General features: G+C 41.3%; 12 protein-coding genes across 12 annotated transcripts; 5 read left to right on the top strand and 7 right to left on the bottom strand.

Annotated features, from left to right (window-relative positions):
• Positions 1–77: 77 nt before the first annotated feature.
• Positions 78–776, top strand: RRF1 (Rrf1p; the record flags this gene model as incomplete). The annotated part of the gene is made up of 1 exon (XM_003681727.1): positions 78–776. The coding sequence occupies one exon, from the start codon at positions 78–80 to the stop codon at positions 774–776; it is 699 nt and encodes a 232-aa protein (XP_003681775.1).
• Positions 777–855: 79 nt separating this feature from the next.
• On the bottom strand, positions 856–2,796 carry MSC7 (meiotic recombination directing protein; the record flags this gene model as incomplete). The annotated part of the gene is made up of 1 exon (XM_003681728.1): positions 856–2,796. The coding sequence occupies one exon, from the start codon at positions 2,794–2,796 to the stop codon at positions 856–858; it is 1,941 nt and encodes a 646-aa protein (XP_003681776.1).
• Positions 2,797–3,079: 283 nt separating this feature from the next.
• VMA10 (H(+)-transporting V1 sector ATPase subunit G) lies at positions 3,080–3,488 on the bottom strand (the record flags this gene model as incomplete). Its single annotated transcript, XM_003681729.1, has 2 exons — positions 3,080–3,421; positions 3,486–3,488. 2 exons carry the CDS (start codon positions 3,486–3,488, stop codon positions 3,080–3,082), a joined length of 345 nt encoding a protein of 114 aa, XP_003681777.1.
• A 263-nt stretch (positions 3,489–3,751) lies between these two features.
• BCD1 (Bcd1p) lies at positions 3,752–4,774 on the top strand (the record flags this gene model as incomplete). Its single annotated transcript, XM_003681730.1, has 1 exon — positions 3,752–4,774. The coding sequence occupies one exon, from the start codon at positions 3,752–3,754 to the stop codon at positions 4,772–4,774; it is 1,023 nt and encodes a 340-aa protein (XP_003681778.1).
• Positions 4,775–4,819: 45 nt separating this feature from the next.
• Positions 4,820–6,430, bottom strand: TDEL0E03250 (uncharacterized protein; the record flags this gene model as incomplete). Its single annotated transcript, XM_003681731.1, has 1 exon — positions 4,820–6,430. One exon carries the CDS (start codon positions 6,428–6,430, stop codon positions 4,820–4,822), a length of 1,611 nt encoding a protein of 536 aa, XP_003681779.1.
• A 516-nt stretch (positions 6,431–6,946) lies between these two features.
• SRP101 (Signal recognition particle receptor subunit alpha) lies at positions 6,947–8,758 on the top strand (the record flags this gene model as incomplete). Its single annotated transcript, XM_003681732.1, has 1 exon — positions 6,947–8,758. The coding sequence occupies one exon, from the start codon at positions 6,947–6,949 to the stop codon at positions 8,756–8,758; it is 1,812 nt and encodes a 603-aa protein (XP_003681780.1).
• Positions 8,759–8,837: 79 nt separating this feature from the next.
• On the bottom strand, positions 8,838–12,077 carry HRQ1 (ATP-dependent 3'-5' DNA helicase; the record flags this gene model as incomplete). Its single annotated transcript, XM_003681733.1, has 1 exon — positions 8,838–12,077. The coding sequence occupies one exon, from the start codon at positions 12,075–12,077 to the stop codon at positions 8,838–8,840; it is 3,240 nt and encodes a 1,079-aa protein (XP_003681781.1).
• Positions 12,078–12,229: 152 nt separating this feature from the next.
• On the top strand, positions 12,230–13,303 carry RTT103 (Rtt103p; the record flags this gene model as incomplete). Its single annotated transcript, XM_003681734.1, has 1 exon — positions 12,230–13,303. The coding sequence occupies one exon, from the start codon at positions 12,230–12,232 to the stop codon at positions 13,301–13,303; it is 1,074 nt and encodes a 357-aa protein (XP_003681782.1).
• Positions 13,304–13,352: 49 nt separating this feature from the next.
• On the bottom strand, positions 13,353–14,056 carry SRB2 (Srb2p; the record flags this gene model as incomplete). The annotated part of the gene is made up of 2 exons (XM_003681735.1): positions 13,353–13,980; positions 14,043–14,056. The coding sequence occupies 2 exons, from the start codon at positions 14,054–14,056 to the stop codon at positions 13,353–13,355; spliced, it is 642 nt and encodes a 213-aa protein (XP_003681783.1).
• A 203-nt stretch (positions 14,057–14,259) lies between these two features.
• Positions 14,260–19,221, bottom strand: GCN2 (serine/threonine-protein kinase GCN2; the record flags this gene model as incomplete). Its single annotated transcript, XM_003681736.1, has 1 exon — positions 14,260–19,221. The coding sequence occupies one exon, from the start codon at positions 19,219–19,221 to the stop codon at positions 14,260–14,262; it is 4,962 nt and encodes a 1,653-aa protein (XP_003681784.1).
• Positions 19,222–19,638: 417 nt separating this feature from the next.
• Positions 19,639–20,508, bottom strand: DPP1 (bifunctional diacylglycerol diphosphate phosphatase/phosphatidate phosphatase; the record flags this gene model as incomplete). Its single annotated transcript, XM_003681737.1, has 1 exon — positions 19,639–20,508. The coding sequence occupies one exon, from the start codon at positions 20,506–20,508 to the stop codon at positions 19,639–19,641; it is 870 nt and encodes a 289-aa protein (XP_003681785.1).
• A 974-nt stretch (positions 20,509–21,482) lies between these two features.
• On the top strand, positions 21,483–24,050 carry ZIP1 (Zip1p; the record flags this gene model as incomplete). Its single annotated transcript, XM_003681738.1, has 1 exon — positions 21,483–24,050. The coding sequence occupies one exon, from the start codon at positions 21,483–21,485 to the stop codon at positions 24,048–24,050; it is 2,568 nt and encodes an 855-aa protein (XP_003681786.1).
• Between the last annotated feature and the right edge of the window lie 4 nt (positions 24,051–24,054).

The following is a 24,054-nucleotide window of genomic DNA, read 5'->3' on the forward strand; positions in this document are numbered from 1 at the left end:
CGGAAGATTTGTATATTTTATTTATTCATTATGAATAATCAACCTTCCCTAGACCATTCTGGTATGATTGTCAAGCAATGCTACCCACTCAATCGATCGCTAGAATCTGCTATACCCGTCGTGGGTTCTATAGTTCCGCTCAATTACTAAAGAAGCATTCAGGAAATAAGAAGAATCAAAAAGATGCTGGGAAAGAAGAGGAAGAGACAGCTATTGTCGATTTGGGACAATATTCAAGAACCGCTCAGCAGGAATTTGCAAAGACTTTAGAATTGCACAAGAAAAAATTGAACGAAACCAAAAAGGGCGTTTCTGATCCAAGTATGCTTGATGACCTTAAAATGCAAGATGGCGTGCCATTGAAAAATGTAGCCTCTACTTCTTTGAAAGGTAAAAATTCATTTTTAGTCACAGTTTATGATCCTAAGGATACCAAACAAGTTATCAGTGCAATTTTGGCTGCAAACCTGAACTTGACACCCGTACGAGTTCCCAACAATGAGCAGCAGTTGAAGATCGCCTTGCCCCCACCAACGACTGAATCGCGCCAGAGGTTGTGTAAGTCATTAAAAGCTGTCTTTGAAGAGTACAAGAACTCCTCCTCCAAGCATTCGTTGGGTTACATTAGAGGTGAAATTTTAAAAGATATGAAATCTTTGTCGAAGAAAGACGACAACGTAAGGAAAGTTATGCAGGATCTCGAGAAATTACACAAGGAATACGTTACTAAACTTCAGGAGCAATTGAAGCAAGCGGAGAAGAGCTTCATGAGTTAATTTCAAAACTTATGAATAATAGTTGATATGTCTTTATAAATGCATTGCTGAATGCTTATGTCATGTATATAACTCAAGATTAATTAGCATTCTTGGCCAGGGTAAAGATGGATTTGATGAGTTGCCAGGTGGACATTGCGTATGCAGCTGTGATGAAACTCTTGACAAAAGTCCAAGCCTTTCTGCTGCTACGAAGTGGATAATCCAAAGGCTTGGGGATTTGGGTTGATATGAAAGGCAAAGTGTCAAAACAGATACTCTTGGCATTACAAAGGCCCAATAATCCTTCTTCACCACCAAATTTACCATATCCAGACCCATTAATACCACCGAATGGTAACTGACAGACGTAGAAGGTAGCAAAATCATTGATTGCGACATTACCGGTTTTCAACCTGTTTGCAACGTAGTTACATTCTTTAAAATCACTTCCAAATACTGAGCCACCTAAACCGAATGGAGCTGAGTTAGCAAGCTCGATACAATGGTCGGTATTATCAGCTTTCATTACTACCAAAATCGGACCAAATACTTCATTTTGTGCAATCTTCATGTCTGGTGTTACATCCACCAATAGAGTAGGTTCGAAGTAGTGTCCCTGTGGGTAAGTGGGATGATTGTAACGAGAACCACCGTGTAATAGACGGGCACCGTGATTAACTGCATCCTTTACAAGCTCTTCCATTTGGACAAATCTGTTATCTGAAATCATTGCACCCATATCGACATCTTCCAAATGGTCAATGTCTGAACCTAGTCTCAGTGGACTCTTCGACAACCTATTGCTTAAAATGTTGATTAAACTGTTGTAATTCTTTTCACTTACAATGACTCTTTCAATACCAATACAGTTTTGGCCAGATGATTGAAAAGTACCACGCATAACAATTGAAGACAATGCATCCATATCCTTGGCGGAATCTAAGACGATGAAGGCATCCTTACCTCCAAGCTCGACCACGACTGGAGTCAAGGACTCGGCAGCACATTTCAAGATGTGATGAGCAACTGGCTGGCTACCAATGAAAGTGATGTGCTTGAACTCTGCGTGAGATGTGAAATAATTAGCTGCATTATCCGTTTCAGAAGGAGGTAAACTGTAGAAGAGTTGAACCAAATTTGGATCCTCACCACAAGCTTCGAGACATTTGCGTACCACCTTGATGAAAAATTCTGATGACCAAACGACTTGTTCCGAACATTTAACAACGATGGCATTACCTGTGAACAAAGCTGCAATAATGGGACCCAATAAGTTATGGAAGGGGTAATTCCATGAGACGATAGAGCTTATAACACCTAGTGGCTCATAACGAATTTCAGCACCTTTGTAGAACTTCATAAACAGGTTTGTTGGGCCTGGACGTCTCGAAGGCTGTAATACTCTGGCACCGTGTTGAATAGTCCATTGCAATTTCTCGAGCGTAACCAAAATCTCGCCCATAGAAGCATCAAGCATGGTCTTACCCGAGTCCCGGCAAGCGACATGGGCAATCAGTTCTTGATTTTGCAGGATATAGGCCTGCAACGAGACCAGGATCTTCAATCTACGATTGATGGACGAAGAACCCCATTCACTCTGGGCTGCAGAGGCCCTATTAATCATGCTATCAATCTCATCACAACTCTTAGAAGCAAACGAGCCCAAGAATTGGCCTGTAGCTGGACAATACGCTTGAATCATTCCAGGTTTTTCAGCATCATAGATACTAGTCGGATAAAGTCTCTTGCCCTTCCAGTGGGTTTGGGCAGCATCTGGAACAGGAACAGAGAAGTTGACTGGCTTGCAGTTATCAGAACTAGAACACCAGACTAATTTGTAAAAGACGTAAAGTGTGAACAAACCAGCTACAATGGAAGTAATAGCCGCAATCTTAGGATTCCCTTGAAACTGTGTAACGACCAACTGCGATTGATTGTTTAGCAATGATTGCTGTTTCTTGACCCATTCTGCCAAATAATCCTGTACAGTAGAGTTCAATTGTTGCAACATATCCGAGTTCAGATAAACCTCTGCCATGGAACCAAAAACTGTTCTCGAGATAACCAAAGAATCACAAACCTCTCGATAAACTTTTACAGAAGTCCAATTCGTTCAGAATCGCTAGCGATCGAGCCCTACAACACCGGTAACTCGTCGACGTTGCTGCAATTCAACTCGTTTAACTTGTCGTTGTACGCGCATACTAACAGATTGACAAAATATTGTGAAATTTAAACAGGGCCCAATAGATTTCTATCGAGTCTTTAAATGTGGTGAATTATCATATATAATTTTATCGTGGTTCTAATTACTCTCTTTCTTAGTTGGCGTTCACATGCTTCTCTGCCGTAGGCTTAGTGACAGCCTCGACAAGTAGTTTAACCACATCATTTTGTTTCTTCGAGATGACTTGTTCAATTTCCTTCAAATCTCCTTGCACAGTTGATTCTGCCTCCTTTTCAAGCTCTCCGACACCTCCAGCATTCTTACTCTCAAATTCTTTCAATTCTTTATCCTTTTGGGCCTTGTAAGCATCGATCTCAGCAGCCGCATCGGACTTGGCCTGCTTCAACTTATCCTGTCTGTACTTTCTAGCCTTTGACACAATTTCATGAGCTTCTTTCTCAGCTTTTAGCAGAGTTGCAATACCGTTTTGTTGTGACTAAGACAATCGTTAGTAAGCCAATTCCAAAGCCAAAATACCCTAGCAAAAATTGCACACATACCATTCTAACGTTTATTCCTCTCGATCTGCTACTAAGAGACCACAATTGCTAGTTGATAGAATAGTTTCAATCATTTGTTAATGGTAGTCAAAGGGGATTGCAGCCAAATATTTCAATTATTATTTAAGCTGCCAAAAATTTGTCCGAAAAGCGCCGGTTTGGACCGGACAGGTTTTTTCAAAAGATAATAAGCAGATTGAAACTTTTCGAAAGCGATGAGCTTGGGATCATTGGGTCAATTTGCTGCACTGGGGCCATTTTGTAGCATGGTTGGACTGTGTGAGGTATGCCAAGAGGTTGAGTTTCGTTATACGTGTCCCAGATGTCTCAAAAAAACCTGCTCGTTGCAATGTTCGAAGGATCATAAGGCGAAAGAAGGTTGTTCTGGGGTCGCACACGATCCCACAAGTTATATCAGTAGTGAGCAGTTGAAGAATGAGGATGATGAGGAACATGAATCGAACTTGCTGGTTCAAAGGGATTACAATTTCTTGACCCAGATAAAGAGAACGGTGGAATTGCATAAGAGAGATGGGAAGGCCAAAAATAAGAGAAGTTTGAATATAAGCTATACTGATTCGAAACGGCCTCGAGTGGAAGAATCGCAGAGCCGACGGGTTATTAGACGTGGTGTTAATTGTCTCACGCTGCCGAGAGGTATGCAAAGATCGCTGGCGAATAAGAGTAAGTGGGACAAACCTTTGGATCTATTTGTTTGGAGCATTGAATGGGTTTTGTTCTCTTCTAAGGATGGAATTGAGCCGTTCGTGCATGTGAGCCACAGGATCAAAGAGACTGATTCGATTGTTGAGAGTATGGGTAAAATCATTTACGATAAATGTTGTGAGTTCTACCAGCTGCATAGCAGCGATGAGGAGCGGCCACAGACAAAAGAAGATCGTACTGAGGGTCTTGTTAAGAGTGGACTGTGTTTTTATACCAAATGGTTTCCTTATAATACATTAGAAGCCCTTGATTCAAGAAAATTGGTAAGATTGGACCCATCGAATAAATCTATCGCCGAGTTGTTTAGAAATAGGACGGTAATTGAATTCCCAACGATATTTGTCGCTAATCAGGAGTCAAGTATACCGAGTCAATACACTGTGATTGAAGAGCCAGATTCATCGTGGTCGAAAACACCCACTGAAGGCGATGCAGATGGTGTCAGCGCTGAAGCTCCAGTGGAAGAATCGTCTAAAGTCATGGTCCCAGCCCAGACTATGGGTAGCGAAAGCGATAGTGATGGGTATGACCCCGGAGTAACAATGGATTTCCTGGCAGATTGAAATGAAACCGTAAAAATAAAAAAACTATGTATAAGATATCCATACCTAAGCCGCACCAGCGGCATAATGATTTTTTTGCGTGTAAGTAACCTGTCTATTATTTCTCCGTTGTTTATCCTGGCTTCTTTGTAACATTCTTATCTCCCAAACAGTATTTTCGACTTGTTCGCTCGAACTGAGCATAGCAATCCTCATTGTAGCCAATAAATTCCTTGCTGCCTGAGAATGTAAGTAAACAGCTCCATTAAATGCTTGAGTAGCGTCCTTTCCGATACTTATTTTAACCAATGCGGTACCACCAGGGTGGCTATGAATGAAAGGTGTCACATCATGGACTATACCCTCAATCACCACTAAAGCTCTCTTGTTATTCGCATACTGTTGCTTGGCCAACTCTGTAAATTGCTGAGGTGTCATCGAGGGTAGTTTATCGATAGATATACCCCATTTCAATTTTGAACGCTGTTGATCCAAGAGTTTTTGCCTCTGTTGAATGCGACATTTCTCCACCTGTTGCTTATCAGTAACGTGCAGATGATCAGTCAGTCCTATTTGGTGAAATAAGTAAATAGACCACTTTGATGGATCCCAATGGTACCATCTGGTACCATTTGTACTGTCAGAGGGAAACTCATGATGAAAGTTGTGGTTAGCCTCACCGAACAATAGAAATTGAAAGATAAATGTCAAAGGCAAGTTAATGGCTGATCTGGTATCCGAAAATGGTTGAGTTGCAAAGGGGAAATTTTTGACATGAGCCAAAGTACCTAATAATAACCATTGTTGCTGAATCAAAGACATACGAACGAATCCGAGGTAAAAGATAGCCGTCCAATACGGAACACGACAGTAAAATGCCACTAAGCATGGAATAACAAGCAATGTAGTAAAAAGCAGCAACAGATAGTTCTCGTGTTGTAACTTCAATATATCATGATTGGGAGGCTGTACCAATTGGTCCTTGTCGCCTTGTTGCAGCTTACCACGAACCATCTTGGAAGTAGACAGAATAGTGTCCTGACACTCTGATATAGCCTTCCTTGATTTTCTATTCCCCAAGAACAGCCTATGACCCCATATAGAGAACAACCAACCGTAAACGTTGTACGAGTGTGGATCCCGTTCTGTATCTTGGTGTCTATGATGTGCTAAATGCTGACCCGAGAAGTCTAGAATGGATCCCAGACCACAAGACCCACCCAGAATTGCATAAGCAATTTGCAGTCCAACATGAGCATGGAATGACTGGTGTGTGAAGAATCTGTGGTAACCACCAAACAGTGAGATCTGCGAAAGAACCATGTAGAAACCAAAGAAATATAACAACCCAGGGTTTCCACCTTCAGGGCGCGATAGCGTGATTTTGAACAGTGAGAATAATGGAATTATGATGCAAGTTATCGTAGATTGCAAGCTTATACGCTTCAACAGATGCACCACATGTGGATCCCTCTTCTTCGGCACTCTAGATAGCCCTTGAAAAGGCACAGGTGACTCTCTGAAAGCTCTGTTAAGTGAAACATCACTAGATGGCTTTTCGACTAGCACAAGATCCTCATCTTCTGCACCCTCAACCACTACATGTTCCTCTTTTGCCTTATTCCCAGCATCAGCGACCAGATCGCTGAAATCAAACTCTGGAATTCCATCCTCCATGATTAGAGCCACTAATCTTGAGGTTGTGATAGTATCCTGACCACTTGTGTAGTACTGCTTTCTAATGAAGTAGTGATGGTTTCTCGTTAAGCTCTCGGCGATGCTCGTAAGATGATGCAAACAGCGATATACAACAACAGATGAGCAAGACTGAGAGAGAGATTATTACTTTGGAGTTGGGAAAAAGAAAGATACGTTCAAGTAAAAGGACTGTCTCGAGGTACGCTCGAAACTAAGGCGGGCCTAATTCTTAAGTTCTTCATGAGCTCTAGCCACGTGAAAAGGCCTCTGATTCGTGGAAGCCTGAGGTTACTCTTGAAGTTGTATAAAGATGCCTTAGCATCTGCTAATAGTCTTCAATGGTTAGCTATAAGTTCTTTTGGCTTACTATTTCAAGCTATCTCAACTTTTGTTATACGCTATCATGTAAAAAATTCATGAAGAATACAACAATTCATAGCATATTGATCGATAGAAAAAGTACTACAGTTGCTGCTGATCCAAGTGCTGGTAACTATGTTCGAGCAGTTCTGCATTTTCACTCCTCAGGGGGATGTCATTTACCAGTTCAATTGCGCAGGTAAAAAGTTTTTAGAGTCCCAGATCAATAGGTTCCTATCGCAGTATATTACGTCTCCAGCTCCTAATGAAGAGACCTATAAGAAGTATAACTTGCTAAGTGTCAGTGGTGGATTGAGTGGGCCAGGTGTACAGGGTCCTCGTGGATTTAGCGCGATGTTTCACATATCGAAACAGCCAGAATTGTACTACGTAGTGACTTATGCTGAACAATCACTGCAGCTGAATGAAGAAGCAGCAGAAATTCTGAGGTTATCTATTTCCTTATGGAACTCTTTGAATGTGAATGAAGAAATTGTGAGAAACCTCTCCGGTAGAGGCTCTAAGAACGAGCATAATTTCACAGATGTAGTTGATGGACTTGACAAGGACATCGAAACTTTTGATAAATATTTGAAGGTCAAGTATGAAGAGTTTATGGGAAAATTCGATGTCAAAAATACTGAACTTGCTGAAGCTAGTCTCAGGAAAAAGGCCATCAACAGCAAAGGCAAGAAGAAATCAACAGGGGGAGGTCAAAAAGGTAGAAGATGGGGTCGTGATGGGACTATGGAGGAGACCGGCTCTAGCGATGCATCGGGGTTGGATTTCTCCGAGGCCGGTAGTGCTTCGTCCAGTAATATTGCCTTGGTGGATAAAGATGCTCTAGGCAACAGAACAAAGGATGGCGAGTTTCTCATCAAGGAGATTGACGATCTTCTGACAAGCCAAACGGACATCACTAAATCTACCGTTCAAGTGGGAAATGTGAACTCAGCATTTGGTTTCCTGAAAAAGCATTTACTAGGTAATAAGACAATCACAGAAAGCGACTTAACTTCGGTTCTAGATAAGCTAAGACAGAAGCTAATGACTAAAAACGTGGCTCCTGAAGCAGCAGACTTTCTAGCTCAAAAAGTTTCTCGTGATCTTGTGGGATCTAAGACAGCCAATTGGACCAGCGTAGAGAACACTGCTCGTGAGTCTTTGACTAGGGCTCTCACGCAAATTTTGACACCAGGAGTTTCAGTCGATCTACTGCATGAGATTCAAAGAAAGACAAGCAAGAAAGATTCAGATGGTAAGAAGAACCCTTACGTTTTTTCAGTTGTTGGTGTGAACGGTGTCGGTAAATCCACAAACTTATCCAAACTGGCGTTCTGGCTTCTACAAAATAACTTCAATGTCCTCATTGTGGCGTGCGATACTTTCAGATCTGGTGCTGTCGAGCAGTTGAGAGTTCATGTGGAAAACCTAGCACAATTAACCGACGAATCTCATGTCCGCGGCTCCAAGAATAAAAGAGGTAAATCTGGTAACGATCATGTTGAGCTATTTGAAGCGGGTTACGGTGGATCAGATTTGGTCACAAAAATAGCCAAGCAAGCCATAAAGTATGCCAAGGATCAAAACTTTGACATTGTTCTTATGGACACTGCCGGTAGAAGACACAACGATCCAACATTAATGTCGCCTTTGAAGTCTTTCGCTGAACAGGCAAACCCTGACAAGATTATTATGGTCGGTGAGGCATTGGTGGGGACTGACTCGGTTCAACAAGCTAAAAACTTCAACAATGCATTCGGTAAGGTCAGGAATCTCGATTTTTTCATCGTATCTAAATGTGATACCGTGGGTGATATGTTGGGAACAATGGTTAACATGGTCTATGCGACCGGCATACCTATCTTATTTGTCGGTGTTGGGCAAACTTACACAGATCTACGAACCTTAAGTGTCAAATGGGCCGTGGACATCTTGATGTCATAGGCACTTTACGTCAAGATCGTCAATACGGAGCATCGATTCAGGTGCAATATTTCATCATCCTTCAAGTATCTACATAGCATCATTCTTGATCCTTCTCCAATTTAACTATACTATCACCATCAGTGACATCATCTGTCGAATCTTTGATATCAACTATCTGAAAATCTGAAGCAAAATTGACATGCTCTGCTACCGGTACCACCGTTTCCACCTTAATTTGAGGCATGCCACTCTCAGGACCGTCTGGTATTCTTTCTACGAAAGTAGACTCGTCATGACCCATAATGCAGTGCAGCAGGATAAGCGCGGCTCTCTTAGAGAAGACAAAATTGTTTTCCTTACAATGACCTGCCAATACACATTCAGGACAACCGTCCTTACATGGACAATCTTCCAGGCGTTGAATAGTACCATCCATCAAGTCATCAATATGTTCAAAAGCCTTAACTGACAAACCAGAACCATATTTACCACCATGAGAGTCATAAAATATCAGCCTAGCTGGACGCTTTCTTTTCGTTTGTCTCTCAGCGAATTCTTTCTCTGGTGCTTTACACTCAGTCTGGATCTCATCAACACCAGCAACAACAAACCTCGGTAGTTGTCCCATAATACCATGCTGAGCCGAGTGTACCCCACCAGCCAAGCTCAAGCTCTTAGATTCACAAATCTCTAAAGCTCTCTTTGGGATATCAATCCACAAACCCTTTGCATCAATAAGCACCGGAGGGTTGTGAGTCTCTACAGCATCAATAATTCTCTTATACTTGTCCATCTTGAAGAAGCCAAAAACGATGATTGTTATTCTGATTTTTCCAAAGTAAACGGGTGTATCACTCGCTTTGAGTGATCTCACCAACTCAATTTCATCCGGATCGACATCAGTAAAATCTCTTTGACTTGTCACCCAATCCACATTGACCCTTTGAACAGTGGCATATCGCTCGTCGGGATTGAACTCTTTCACTAGATATGGGCAACCTTGATGAATAAAAATGCCACCATCATAGAGAGTAAAACTCGTTCTTGATGTCTCTACCTCCTCAATGATCCTATTTCTTCCATTAGTAATGTCGACCACGGCAAACTGATCTTCTTCACCGCCACGCAATGAAACCATTTTGGCAGGCCAAGGTAAAAATCTATTGTGAGTGTGGTAACCATCGGAGTTGTAGTTGAGCCTCTCGTGGCAGATCTTTTTCAAATGCACTTCTTTAAAATATTCTTTGTCTCTGTCGATGTTAATGGGTAACTCAAAAGCTGCGCATTGGATGTGACCCTCCAAGATCAACATGTTGTCAAAATCAAGAACCAGCTCTTGATATGACTCGGGGTCAGTGCTATCTAATAAAATTTGAGGGTGCGCCACGTAATGCTGGTCCAAAGGAGCATCGCTTGCGACCACTAGCGTCAATGAATCTTTATTTCTACGGCCTGCTCTACCACTTTGCTGATGAAAGTTTGCCATGGATAAAGGAAATCCGCACATTAACACGCAGTCCAGTCCCCCAATATCAACACCAAGCTCCAGCGCATTAGTTGATATGACAGCTCTCAAATTTCCATGGAAAAGTTCACGTTCAATCTTACGTCTATCAGAGGCAGCATAACCACCTCTATATGACATGATTTCGGTTAAAAGATCTTCTCGACCCAACTCTTCGAGAAGCCGTCGTACTTCTTTCATGAGCAGCTCACATACACGACGAACATAGCAAAATGCAATGGTTCGAACGTTTTTCATAATCAACTGTATCAGTATCTTAGCACTTTCTTGAATGAAATTCTCTCTTTTCCTTTCGTGCTGGGATAAAGTTGGTGGGTTCCATATGACTAGATGCTTCATCCCTTGGGGCGCACCATCCTCATTTATGAGACTCACTGAATCAATCCCAAAGATGTGCTTAGAATGCTCCGCCGGCTGTTTCAACGTTGCAGAACAAGAGACAAATTGAACCTTTTCATTTTCATAAAAGTACCTGCAGAGCCGCATCAATCTCCTCATGACTAGAGCTACATGAGATCCAAACAAACCTTTGTAGGTATGCAATTCATCCACAACAACTAACTTTAAATTATAAAGGAAATGTCGCCAATTTGGATGATTGGGCATCAGGCTGGCATGAATCATATCCGGATTTGTGAAGATAATTCGAGCATGCTTACGTATGAACACTCTCTTTTCCGGCTCAGTATCCCCATCATAAGTATCCACAATTACATTCGAAAGTTCTGGAATTCTGGAAGCTAATGCAACGAAAGATCTCTTTTGGTCCTGCGCAAGGGCTTTAGTCGGGAAGATGTACATAAAGGTAGACTCAGGATCTTTCAAGAGGTGATCAATGGCAGACAATTGGTATATCAAAGATTTACCTGAAGACGTGGACGTTGCTATGATTGTATTCTCGCCATTATGTATTGCGTTAATTGCATTTGCCTGATGGACATAAAACCGTTCGTGCTCCAAAGCCTGGTACACCTCAGGTGCCAGTTCAAAGTCCAAATTTGCATATCTTGCGGTTTTTTCAGGAATGATAAAATGCTCTTTTATTTGATGATTGTACATTTCACTACTTTGTAGGTCCTTCAACATTCCTTCAATCGTTGGCCTCTCGAGTCCAGTTTCCTCATCTATGATCACCTTTTCACTGTCATTTTTCTTGTCTTTAGAATTCATCATTGCTTCGATGGGATCTTCGTAGTCCTTCTTTTTCGGCAATAGTGCAGTAGCCATCGAAGTCAGCTCTTTCATGGGTTCCAACCCTTGTAATTTGCAGTTTTCGATAAAAGAATCTACAGTATTTTCAAATGCTGCCTTTCTTTTTGATATCATTTTCTTCATCTCTTCGGTAGTATAATCAGGCAATCTAACTCGCGTATTCTTGTTTCCAGATGTCCAAGAGTAAGACATCACTCCATCTACAAACTCGAAAAGTAGTATCTGCGTGGATGGTGCATCAGCAAATTCGTTCTCCACATCTTTCAGCTCATAAATATCGTTCTCCTTCTGTTGAAAGCCTCCATTGTTGAAATCAAATACCTTAGTTTCGGTGATAATCTGGTTCTCGTCGATATATTTGAAGGTGCAATCCCTTGGTAATAAGGCAACTATCTTGGCAAAATCAAGTTCTGAAACAGGCCTCTTCAACGAGGCCTCAATAGGCTTCTTCAGAGTATCAAAAGTAGGCACAATGTGCTTTCTACAGGACAAAAATGTGTAAATTGTATTCAGTCGAAAGAAAAAACTCTTCAGCTCACTGAAATCTTTATCATCTGGGTTATGCTTTACTCTCTTCACACTCGGCAGCTGGTCTTCCATTGTAAATCATAGCTTTCATCAATTAGACCATGTTTGTCTAATTCACTTAGTAAAGTGAAATATTTCAATTATATCTTCGCCCTTTAAGCGATGTCCAAATTAAAGCTTAGCACATATAACCATCCTAAAGCCATCAGGACCGCTAATATAGGATGTCATTCTCAGCTGAACAGTTTGTCAACAAGCTTAACACTTTAGAAGACTCTCAGGAATCAATTGCTAGTGCTTCCAAATGGTTACTATCTCAGTATCGAGAAGCTAATCAAGTGGCAGAATGCTGGAAAAATTACGTTGCAAAGAAGAATGTTAATACTCGAAGAAAGCTTCTGGCCATATACCTAGCTAATCATGTCGTTCAACAGGCGAAGGCGAAGAAGATTGGCAACTTTCAAGATGCCTTTGGTACTGTTTGTGCAGAGGTAATGAGAGAAGTCTATCCTGGTCTACCTAGAGACTTGAAGAAGAAGGTGAAAAGGGTGGCAGACATTTGGACTGAGAGAGCAATTTTTTCGAAAGATGTTTTAAAGAATATACAGGCTAGTATGAAGGCCGAAGGTCCATCGATAGACGGTGAAACATTACCTTCGAACTTAAAAGAACTAGCTGCGACTTACTCGGGAATGACAAAAGTAGAACATAACAAGCATGCTATAAGGATGAGATTCGATAAGGCTGTGGAATCTCTGGATCCTTCAAGTGTTGTGTATGAGGAGAATTTGAAAACTGTGACTAAAATTGGCCAGTCAGCTAAAGATGCTACGTCTCAATCAATAAAAATGAGGGAAACTCGAGTGCAGACCTTGGAAAAACTGCTAAGGGAGGAAGAGTCGCTTTTGGATGAGGAAAGAAACTCGATGAGCGAGATTGAAATAATTTTACGTTCAAAGGATCCCACTAACATTAATCAGGAAGAAGAAGATCAGGATTTACTACCAACATACGTGGCTGGCAATGATGACGATGATGAGAGCGATAGCAGCGTGAATGAAGATGACGGCGACAATATCAAAGATTTACCAATAGTAGTCAAGAGGCAAAATGAAACCGCAAACCTTGATGAGCTAGAAAACAAAAGAATTAAACTACCATCTGAGGAACCGACCAACAACGATCAAGAGGAATACGAGCCCCAGACTCTTGTACCAGATCAGAACGGTCCTGGCTTCGAAGGTTCCCCCGCCGTTACTTCCAGCATACAGGATCTACTAAGCAAGCTTGCAAATTAAGAGATGCAATGGGTGATTATAGCTGTAGATAATCAGGAGCTCTATATACTCAAAATTCTAATACACGGACATACTGGTACGCCAAATCAGATATATAATTACTCTTTGAAGGGTCCAGAAGTTCTCCAGAGATTTTGGCATCCTTCATACCAATTCCTTGTAAAAGGTTTCGTATCCTTTCAACGTTCGCTCTGAATTGCTCACTGGTGGCATTCTCATTGGAAGTCAATTCAATTAGAAGCCCTTTGAAGCCTGTGTAACTGAACAAATTGGCTGCTCTCACTAACATTCCAGTCGTTTCGAAAGTTTCGCCTGCTTCACCTTTGATGCTCTGTCTCTGGGTCCAGATATTAGAAAGCCTACTCGCGAGAATATTGTCAATTGATTCAGGAGTTCCTGCACAGCATACGTTGGCTACAAGATCTTTGGGAACGTCATGGGGAGCCGACGTAGTCACAAGTGCAGTTTTGTCCTTTATTAAAACGGTTCTCTTTTCATGATGGGAAAAGGTTATCGAGCACATCAATTTTGATGTGCCTTCAGGCAGGTTTTTGATCAAACATCTGTAAGTTCTGAAATCGACTGACCAAGGTTCTAGAAATGCTAATAAACTATCCGATAGTGCATCTTTGAAATCAGTCAATGTCGCTGGAGAGGCTCTCTCGATGAATATCACACTATATGTTAATTAGTTAGTTAATCGCAAGCAAATATTTCTTAATCAAACCACATTACTTACGCTGTCTTACGCATGATAATTGATTTGTTATCCAGTCTGGATGTATAAGGTATCCTGGTTAAAGTGCCAATCATTAGAGAAGAAAAGCTTGAGAAACATCAATTTATCACGTGTGATACACATTAATCGCAGGAACTGCCCATAAGAGCTACTCAAAGGCATTAATTATCCTTGTTCTATCTATATCTACTGTAATTAAGGTGTACGCTCGACGGTTTCATCTTTGCAAATCAGTAACGCATGATTTACCAGTCTTTTGACAGAAAATGATGGCCCACTTAGTTCCTCTTGCCGCCTCCTTGGACAAACTGTTGTAGATATTGGTGGCGAAGCTTCTCGGCGTAGAGTTGCTACCAGTACCAATAATCTTTCTTAACCATTCATCTTTTTGGTTCAGTGAGGTGATCGAGATCATCTCTAAAGTCTCATTGCGAAGCACATCAACCGTAATGACAGGTGCGGTAACCAGGCTATTGACAATTGAGGTAGCAGCATCTCTGGCGTCGTCCTCGTATACCCATTTTTCCCGTTTACTGGCCTTTTTTGACCTTGTGGCAGGGTTCGGCACGTACACGACCTTCTGCTTCGTCGGACCTGCAACGATTTCGTCTTCCTCGCCTTTCTGACTACCACCTCCACTACTACCGTCATCCCATCTCTTAGCTTCATCGATACCATCGCCTATTGGAGAGTGCTCGTTGAGAAGGTTGTCTGTTCCCGTTTCTTGGTGATAGAGAGTGAAGAACTCATCCAAGCTCAGATCCACATCCATGTCACTGCCCAACTTTTTGACCTTCAGGGGCTTGTATTTCCTCTTGTGATTGGGCAATGTGTAGGTTTGCTGCTTGATGAGAATTATCCATTCTACACCGTCTCTTTGTGCTCCAGAAACGACATCATCGACTGTGTAACAATTCCGCAAGAAATCAGCGGAAATTCCCTTCTTCCACAACTGGCTTATGATTTCAACGCCAAGAGTATTCAAAATAGAATTTGAGAAACATGAGACGAATACATCACACCTACTGGGTTTCCAGTCGATCGCCGAGTCTTTCAGAAATTTATTACGCTTCTTGACCTTGCTTCCTTTCGCGAGCTTGAAGTAGCTTTGTGCTATGCCAAAGATGGTCTCCCATGCCAGATTGAATCCCACTGCTCTTTGAGTATTATTACCTCTATCACCGGAGGGACGAGAGAAGTAGGCAATCAAAGTATCGTACCTTCCGCCCGCCGCAACAAGGCTCCTTGAAGATCCGTCGTCGTAGACTGCTTGAAACATGATACCATCCCGGTAAAATCCACTATTATAATTACTCAGTGGTGCAATAATAATATTTCTAGTCACATCCAAAGGTTTGAGGAAATTGATAACTTTTAAAATATATTGTAGCGATTCTTCAACTTTACGCAAGTAAGGGCTATCGACCATGGTTTTATGTAACCTCTTTTTAGCCGCCTCAAAGTCCAATCGAAAATCAAATAGCTCTAAATCATCCAAAGCGGTTGAGGATATGTTCAATTGCGACTTGAGATCACTTTTTATTTCCTTAAAGGACTTGGCAAAGCCAAGTTGCGACAAGGACCGGGAAACAAAAGATCGTTGAGCTTTGTCAATATTCGCGTAATTGAACACGCTTTCCAATATGTCAGCATGGTTAAGTACTATAGCAGTGTTCGTTTTCTCAAAATGGGGAAAAGCGGTTAAAATTTCATCGATCACCTTGATACTTTCCGCCTCGTAGTAGGGTGAATCTGCTGACGAACTCGAAATTATATCGAAATCAATTTCACCAAATTTTTTAGGCTCTACGGATGACTTAGAATGACTTGGGGGACGATAAACATGCTGCAAACGGAACTGCTTTGATACGCAGTTAGGGTTTTTCGACAGATACCTAGCCATTGGATAAGTCAAATCGTATTGTAACTGAAGTACAGTACCTCCCTTGTCTAGCACTTCATAGACATTTTGGGTACCATAAATAGGCGCCTTGGGGAATAAGCGAGGCGGTTCGTTGTTTTCAACTCCACCATGCCTTCGGAAAATCTTCACAACCTCCTCTGTCATTTTCGATCTCAATATTTGAGCAAAAGGTGTAGTGCATGACTGAACATTATCGTACAGTATGTCGTTTGTTAAACTATACGCTTGAGAGAAAAGCGTCTCCCTCACCTGCTGCTGCCAGGGTGAAGATGGACTAGCCAAACTCTTGAGCGCCTCTTTCATAGATTCATCTTGATGCTTTACCGGCAAACGACCGCTGTTAAGCAATGCCTGAGCTCCGGGTCTCTTGTCGGGATTGTGCTCCAGTAGTAGTTTTATGATACTCTTTTCCGTCTTGAGCCTTGCCTCATCAAAATCAGCGGGAAACTCAACTGTTGGCAACCTTAAGTTTTTGAGAATATTTACTCGTTCCATACCTGTACTGAAAGGATAAATCATCTCAAAAAATATGATTCCCAAGGAGTACATGTCAATTTTCTCGTTATAATGCCCATTTCCGCTAAGAACTTCAGTGGCCACATATAGCGCAGTACCGATTGCGGAAGTCAAGTTGTCAGTACTTCCAGCCTGAGACTGTGAATCCTGTCTCAGGATGTCAAGTGATTTATGGACGTTTTTTGCCAATCCGAAATCACCAATTTTGATATTCCTTGACTCATCAATAAAAATATTCATTGGTTTTAAATCTCTGTGGATAATACCTTGCGAGTGAATGTAGCTGAGTGCCTCTAGAATCTGACGAAACAACCTCCAGTATGCATCGCGTTGCTTATTGAGATTTTCAGTGTTGATTAAATCGTACAAGGTTCTATTCTCGCAGTATTCCATTTGGATGAACAGTGTACTCTTTTTCTTTCTATTGGTTGACGATTGCCTCTTGATCTGAGCGGAGGGTCTCATGATCAAACCTGAGCCACTCTCACTTTCGCTGCTTGATTTGTCCTCACTATTCGTACTCGAGGAATCATCGTCATCGTCATTGTTGGTGCCCTCTTGATTGACCCCACTGTTTGCAAATTCGATCTCAGGATATCCTGATCCTGAAATGAAATCCCAACCACTGTTGTCAACGTCTCCTATCGTATTATTTCTGTATAAGCTCGAATCATTGTACAATAGCTCCGAGCTGTCTTCTTCAACGTCTTCAGAAGTCTCATCATCCTCTTCATCGAACACTGAGTCATCAAAATCTTCCTCCAACCAAGCTGCGTAGTAACGGACGACGTATTGATGGTTCAAACTTGCAAGAAGCATGACCTCACTAAGAATAGTAGAAAGCTTTTCCTCTGTGTGCTTGATTTTTTTGACTGCATAATACCTGCTGTCCAAGGTATTGCGAGCTTTGACAACTTGACCGAATGCACCTTCACCAAGTACTGCTATTTCCTCAAAATCTGTAGCATACCTAGAACGAGCAGCAGGGTTTGTAAAAGAGAATCGCGATCCTACGTTGAAGGATCTGCGCCGTCCACTAGACTGTGAGGCAGTTCTCGATTTGACACTCAATGATTCTGAAAAAGATTTTCTTGCTAACACTGTGCTGCTGCCCTGACCCAAGGCAAACTTGTTAAGGGAGGGATCGATATTTGTTCTCAAAAATCTCATAGGTAGTAGTTCCAACGGAGATAGACGCTTCTTGCCATCCAATTTTAACATCTTTTCTAGGAAGTCGTGGAGACTGTCATCCATGGTAGTTGAGTCGAGGAAATCCTGAGGTGAGGAATAGTTGAACACTGTATCAACTCCGTTTATTATCTGGAGAAAAAGAACACCAGATTGCCAAATGTCTGTCATTCTCTGTGGTTTGCTGCTAGGAAACTTTTCCAGTTCAGGTGCTTGCCAAGGGCAACATGGCATCTCAACAGGTGGACCACTAGTATTAGGATGATGTGAAATCATATCAAGTATGGTATATCCATAGGACGGATGCATCAGCTTGGGAATTGTCGTGCCGAAATCGGCGTCCTTTATTAGTCTAACTGTCTGAAGTGATATACACTTGTGTGTCATGCCTGATTTATGCAAAGACTCCAATCCTTCCAGTAATCTGATCATCCAAACACGGGCAGTGGCTAAGTTGATAAATCCTGCCGATTCAATGATTTCACCAATTGGATATGAATGCGAATACTCTGTTAACAATCTAATTTTCCAAACAAATGTGGAACTATTACTTCTCGTTCGGTCAACAGTGTATGCGTATATTTTATTGACATTGTCGTGATTTATTCGCAGCGCGGTTTCTAATTCTTTCTCGAGATTTGATATAGCTTTCTTGCCATTACTTGTATTGAAATAAGCATTGTCAAACTTAATTTCCGTTAAAAGATAACAAAAATTTTCCATCATTTCTGATGCAATCAAACCTTCAGCTAATGGTGATTCTGGTGGTATGTAAGGCTTCACTAGGTACTGCTCGGCAAAGCAGAACAGATCTGTCCTCAGAGTCACTGACTTCGGGTTGACCACGGCCCTGAATTTGTACATGGAATTGTTGGGTAGCTTGGCCTTGATGTTCTCATTGAAAACTATTGCTTGACCAGTATTAGTCCATTCCTGTGGAGGTAATAGATCGATTGACGTCCCAGGATTGAACAAAGCATTGTCATCATCAATTTGCCTTTTTTCAAGCTCTTTCTTCACAATCTCATCAATCATAAGTTGATCGTAAACTTTCTTCTCCTGTATTTGCTGTTCCTCTTCTTCTTCTTCTCTCTGAACTTTCTCTTTAATTTCCTTTATACGCTGCAATCTTTCATCTGTCAAGGATTGAGTATTAGCCAAATGTTGAGATTCATCCATCTTTTCTTGAACTAAAGATGTGACATCAAATATCATCTCTTGACCTTTAGATTCTCTGTGTATCTGTTGAAAACCTTCTCTCAAAGATTTCAATTGTCGATCCATAACATTATTAACATTCTTGAAAGTGATCTCTGGTGCTGTATGTGGGTATAGAGGGGGCAAAGTAATATGCAATGTTAAAGATGACTCGACGGGCTCTTTATCTGTAGACCGAAGAGTTATCTCAAATATAAGCTGTGGCTGTTTGTCCCACGCAGATCTTCTTTTCGTCAAACTGACAAAATCTCCCACATAAATGGATTCAATTGCTTCCAGTTCATTTTTCTGTATTTCGTAGTACTGATCTAATGTAAGATGGCTTCTTGACATTTATCCATTATCCGAGTCGATCGAATGAAAGCACCCTTAAAACTACCTGAGAGAGTATTATTAACTGAGTTTGCCTCAATAACACAACAATTAGGTTACACCAGTACGTTCGACTAGTTTAAGCCCACAAGATTGGAGTTCTCAATGCTAAAAAGTGGTTTTTCCTTCCTTGAAAGTTTTGTATTTCAGTGGCTTTTCACTTGAATACTTTTTTTTAAGAACATAACATAGAACATATAGGCAATAGATAATAATATTCAGCCGTACAACACAGTTCTCGACTTCAAGCGATCAATAACTCGTATTTGTGACTTACATATACATAGGTCTACTGATCATTATTTGCCGAAGGAATAATAGAAGTTAACAACGCAAATATATGTTGAAATATGCTTGGATTGGATTTAAATCGGTAATCTAAGCCGTCAATGGCTCAATTTCTGCACCCTGCCCTGGTTGCAATGACAAATCCAAACTTACGTCAGAATCGTCAAGCAGAGGCTTGAAGGCAAGTGGGTTGGAGATTGGAGGGAAATATCTGTGGTAAGTAAAATGGCCAATGACGTAACCCAAGATGGATCCCAAGATCACATCAACGAAATGATGTCTGTAGTCCTGGGTTCTTGAGAGGGCAATCAATGAAGCTCCAAGCAAAGGAATGAAGGCAAAGATTTTTCTCCATAGACCAGTGCTTTGAGATTCTGTCAAGAGTTGACCACACAGCCATAGGTAAAAGTATCCCAGACCTGCAAAACTCTGACTAGAATGGCCAGAAGGAGTGGCTCTGAAACCATCCAGTAACACATCAGGGAACTTGGAAGTGCAAACTTCAGACGCGTAGAATAAAGTGTCAATGGGTAAACCTTTTTTAGGTTGGCAACGTACCAAAAAGTCCGGTCTCAATCTACCAATCCAGTTCTTGATGAAGTTAGTGAACAACGATGTCAACGAAACGGAAAGACTTAATCCCAAGACAGAGATGTACACCAGGTACAACCTATGTTTTGGATCCCCAAAGATAGCTATCATGATAGCAGCCGTTAGTAAGGGGAGAACAAAACTGTAAACAAACAACATCTTATCGGTAACACGCTCATGCTCAGTAAAAGGGTGCGACAACGTTAAATCATTGATCGTGAACTGCCTTTCAAAGGGTTTAGCGTGGTACACTGGATATGAGACGATCACCACAACAACAAGTAATAACAAATCACCTAATCTCCATTTTGCCGACCTGTTAAAGAAGGAATTTGGACTCATATTAAAGGTCAAACGATTAACACTCATCACCAACGCTTGATCCACACTCTCTAGTTGAGTAGTCAGGAACTAAGAGAACAAAAAGTCTTAAACCCCAGAAATTAGTACCCTTTAAGTACTTCGCGATAGACGAACAAAATGCAACTTGAATGAAGGTTTGCCGTACTACCCGTGGGGGAAAAAGGAAAACTTGTTAGCAATCCAACTCTGAACCGTTGGAGTCCTGGAATGCTGGAATGGTTGTGATTGACCTTGGACTAGACCTTGAAGGGCTGAGGGTGTTGATGGTTATGAGAAGAGCAACGGAATCAAGGTCGAAGCGTTCACGTGCCTAGCAGGTTTCTCTAAAGAAGACTCCCAAAGCTTAAAAGGAACGCACCATCGGTTCCGTAGGTTCCACTGGCGTTGTCATTTCTTCAAATTAGATCGCTAGACAGTCCAAAACTTCCTGGTTTTTCGAAACCTGACTCCCATCTGAACTTGTCACTGAATAAATCTTAGACAGTTTAAAGAGATAATTGCTTGGCATTGGATAACTAGAATGGAGTAAAATCCTATGTGCATCCCTTGGAACTGTTTAAGCGCTAATGGTGTGCCACTTGAACCGGGATAATCCTGATTCTCAAGCAATACCGGACGTGACCATATACATTTCCCTGCGATTCACTCAGCACTGTATAGGGCTGTAGCGGATTGGATACTCCCTATTTGCCTTAGAATTAATCATTCATTCTTGTTGTTATTGTTGTTGTTCTTGTTGTTGTTGTTGTTGTGTGTGGAGTGAGGAACCGCCTCTTTCTTCTTAAACGACAACCACTATTAGAACAAAGAAACAGCGAATAGTCAAACAGAAAGCGTCTGTGTCAACCGATATATTGTTGGAATCTTCCTGGCTGCTAACAAGATCAGTTTCAGCTTTTCAAGCGGTCCCGAGATCACCATCTTTGTTTGTTTTTACTACTCGGCGGCTAATTAGTTCATGTCAATAAAGCCACTCAGAGATGTCAAACTTCTTCAGGGACTCCTCGATAGGATTCAAGCCACGCTCGAACATATTCTCAAAGCTACGAGTCAAAGAACCAGAGTCCCATAATGGTGACTCGAGCACTGAAGCCGATTCGTCACTTATGGATGATTTGTTCGCCCAATCGCACCCGAATCAGTCCAACAACCAGTCATCTGTGACAGTTATTGGGCATTCAGATGGAAAACAAGGACAAGCTGAACTCCAGCTAGCTTCAAGTACACCAAGGGTTACGAGAACTACTAAGACAATGGGTGACAATTATATCGATGAGGATGAACTTGAAATCACTGAGGTGAGAGGACTTCTAATGGGCGACAAGACATCTTCTGCTGGTAACGGTGGTGAAGAAAAGGTTGAAAGCGGTTTTGCCAATAGAATTAATCATAAAAAGGATAAAGTGTCCCTACCCTTCAGTGCAAACTCACTTTTGGGGGAAAGAGAGCAGCAGGCGGCAGATACATCTTCCAACGATGTGCTATTGGAAGCATTCAATAATACTCAAAAGATATGCTCAAATCTTAAGCAAGAACTCCAGAGACAACAGACGGAAAACTCGAAATTAAAGTCTCAAATACAAGTCTATCAAGTGGACAACGAAGGGATTTTACAAAAGTTTTCAGAGTTGAAAAAGTTACTCAATGGACTAAATGAAAGGTCTAGAACTCTTCTGGATCAGAAGTCATCGAGTGATTCTGCATTAGATGAACTAAAAGGTGATTATGGGAAACTCAAGAAGAAGATAGATGCATATAAGAGTGATATTGCAGAACTGAAGGTGAGTATAACATCATTTCAATCGTTGAAAAAGGATTCTGATGCCGAGCTTTCTAAAAGATCAAAAGAAATTGATTATTTGACCAGAGAACTAAATGATTGCTCTGGACTACTGAGCGAAGAAAGATTAAAGAACTGTTCTCTAGTTCAGGAGATTGGAAACCTGAAGACAGATTTTAAAGAGTCTCTTTCCAGTCACTTGAATGAAAAACAGGGAGAGATTAATAATCGTCTCAAAATTTTGGAGGCCAATTTAATTCAGAATATCACAGAGGGCCTGAGCTTGCAATTGCTCAAGACAGGTGAAGATTCATACAAAAAGGTAGCAGAGCAATTCTCTGCCACCCAGGAGATATTGACGAGTGTCGTGCAAGAATCGACCTCTGGGAATTCCACTAGTATCATAAAAGAGTTGAACAATCTCCATAAATTGTCGATCAAATGTATAGACAAGAGCTTTGAAAATAGCCAAAATGAATCGAAGAGAACCTTTGGGCAGCAAATAAGTACTCAGAATGACATTTTGAAAAAGCAGCTCGAGGAATGCAAATCAGAGCTACAAGATTTGGTCTGCGGAAATGGCGAAAAGACGTCAGGCAAGGTTGAGGCGTTGGCCGATGTGTTAAAACTGTCAATTGACGGGAGTAGCGGCAAAGTTTCAGATCAAATCAAAACACTTTCTGAAAGTTTCACGTCTTACAGGAAAGAGCTAATGAAATGTCAAGAATATGAATCAAAGTTACATGACTTTGAGTCTGAAATTTCGACATTGAATTTGCAGAAAGGGCAAGCATTGAGTTCTCTCGGCGTTAAAGAAGCCCAATATGAGGAGCTGTCAAAGAAGGCAGGTCTACAAGATGCTGAAATGAGGAAATATAAGGAAATTGAGCTTGAATTGCGCGCAAAGGTTGACACCTCAATACAAGAAATTAATGCGCTTAAGAATAAATGGATTAAACTGAACGAAGATAACATAACCTTGAAGGCTAATTCGGAGAACAAGATTATTGTACAGGGAGAAATTCTCAAGACCCTACAATCGGAGAATGAAACCTTGAAACAAAAATGTGAACAACTGGATGGGATGAGACAGCAATTTGAGAGTAGAAACTCTTCGCATAATGATAAAGTTCAAAGAATTAACGAACAGCTGCAAAAGTTGAATGTAGAAATGGTTCAGCTGAAGGCACATGAGTTAGAGCTGGAAGAAGAAAACAGAAAGTTGAAATCCCAAATTGACGATAGCAGGTCCAATTATGAAGAAGCAACAGATGAATTCAAGAGACTGCGACAAAAAGTAATTGTACTTGAAGCGGAAAAGCAAGACAGCGTTAGAGAAAAGATAGATTTACAGGATAAGAATGATGAATTACAAAGTTCTGTCAAAACCTTGAAGCAAAAGCTGAACTTGGTACATAAGAATGAACTGCCCATCCAAAAGCAACAAGAAGTTGCTAAAAATGAAGATGAACTGCAGCTAGAGGAACGGTTGGCGTTCGATACCCGTGAGTCTGTTAAGAAGGACAACCGCAAGCTTGACAAGCGAAGTCATGATCATGGAGAAGGCGACGAGTTTGATCTATCATCATCTTTAAATGATGATCTTGAACTAACCAACCCATCCCCAATTCAAATCAAACCACTTAAAACTAAAAGGGGTAAAACCAAGTCTATGAAACCACCAAATTGCTCTAGAAAGAAGCTGCTGCTACCGGATGAAGATGAATCATCCCAGCTTAAGCACAGGTGGAAAAAGAGAAGAAGTTAAGTTA

Source organism: Torulaspora delbrueckii, chromosome 5, assembly GCF_000243375.1.
Source record: "Torulaspora delbrueckii CBS 1146 chromosome 5, complete genome".
NCBI classification, from domain to species: Eukaryota; Fungi; Ascomycota; class Saccharomycetes; order Saccharomycetales; family Saccharomycetaceae; genus Torulaspora; species Torulaspora delbrueckii.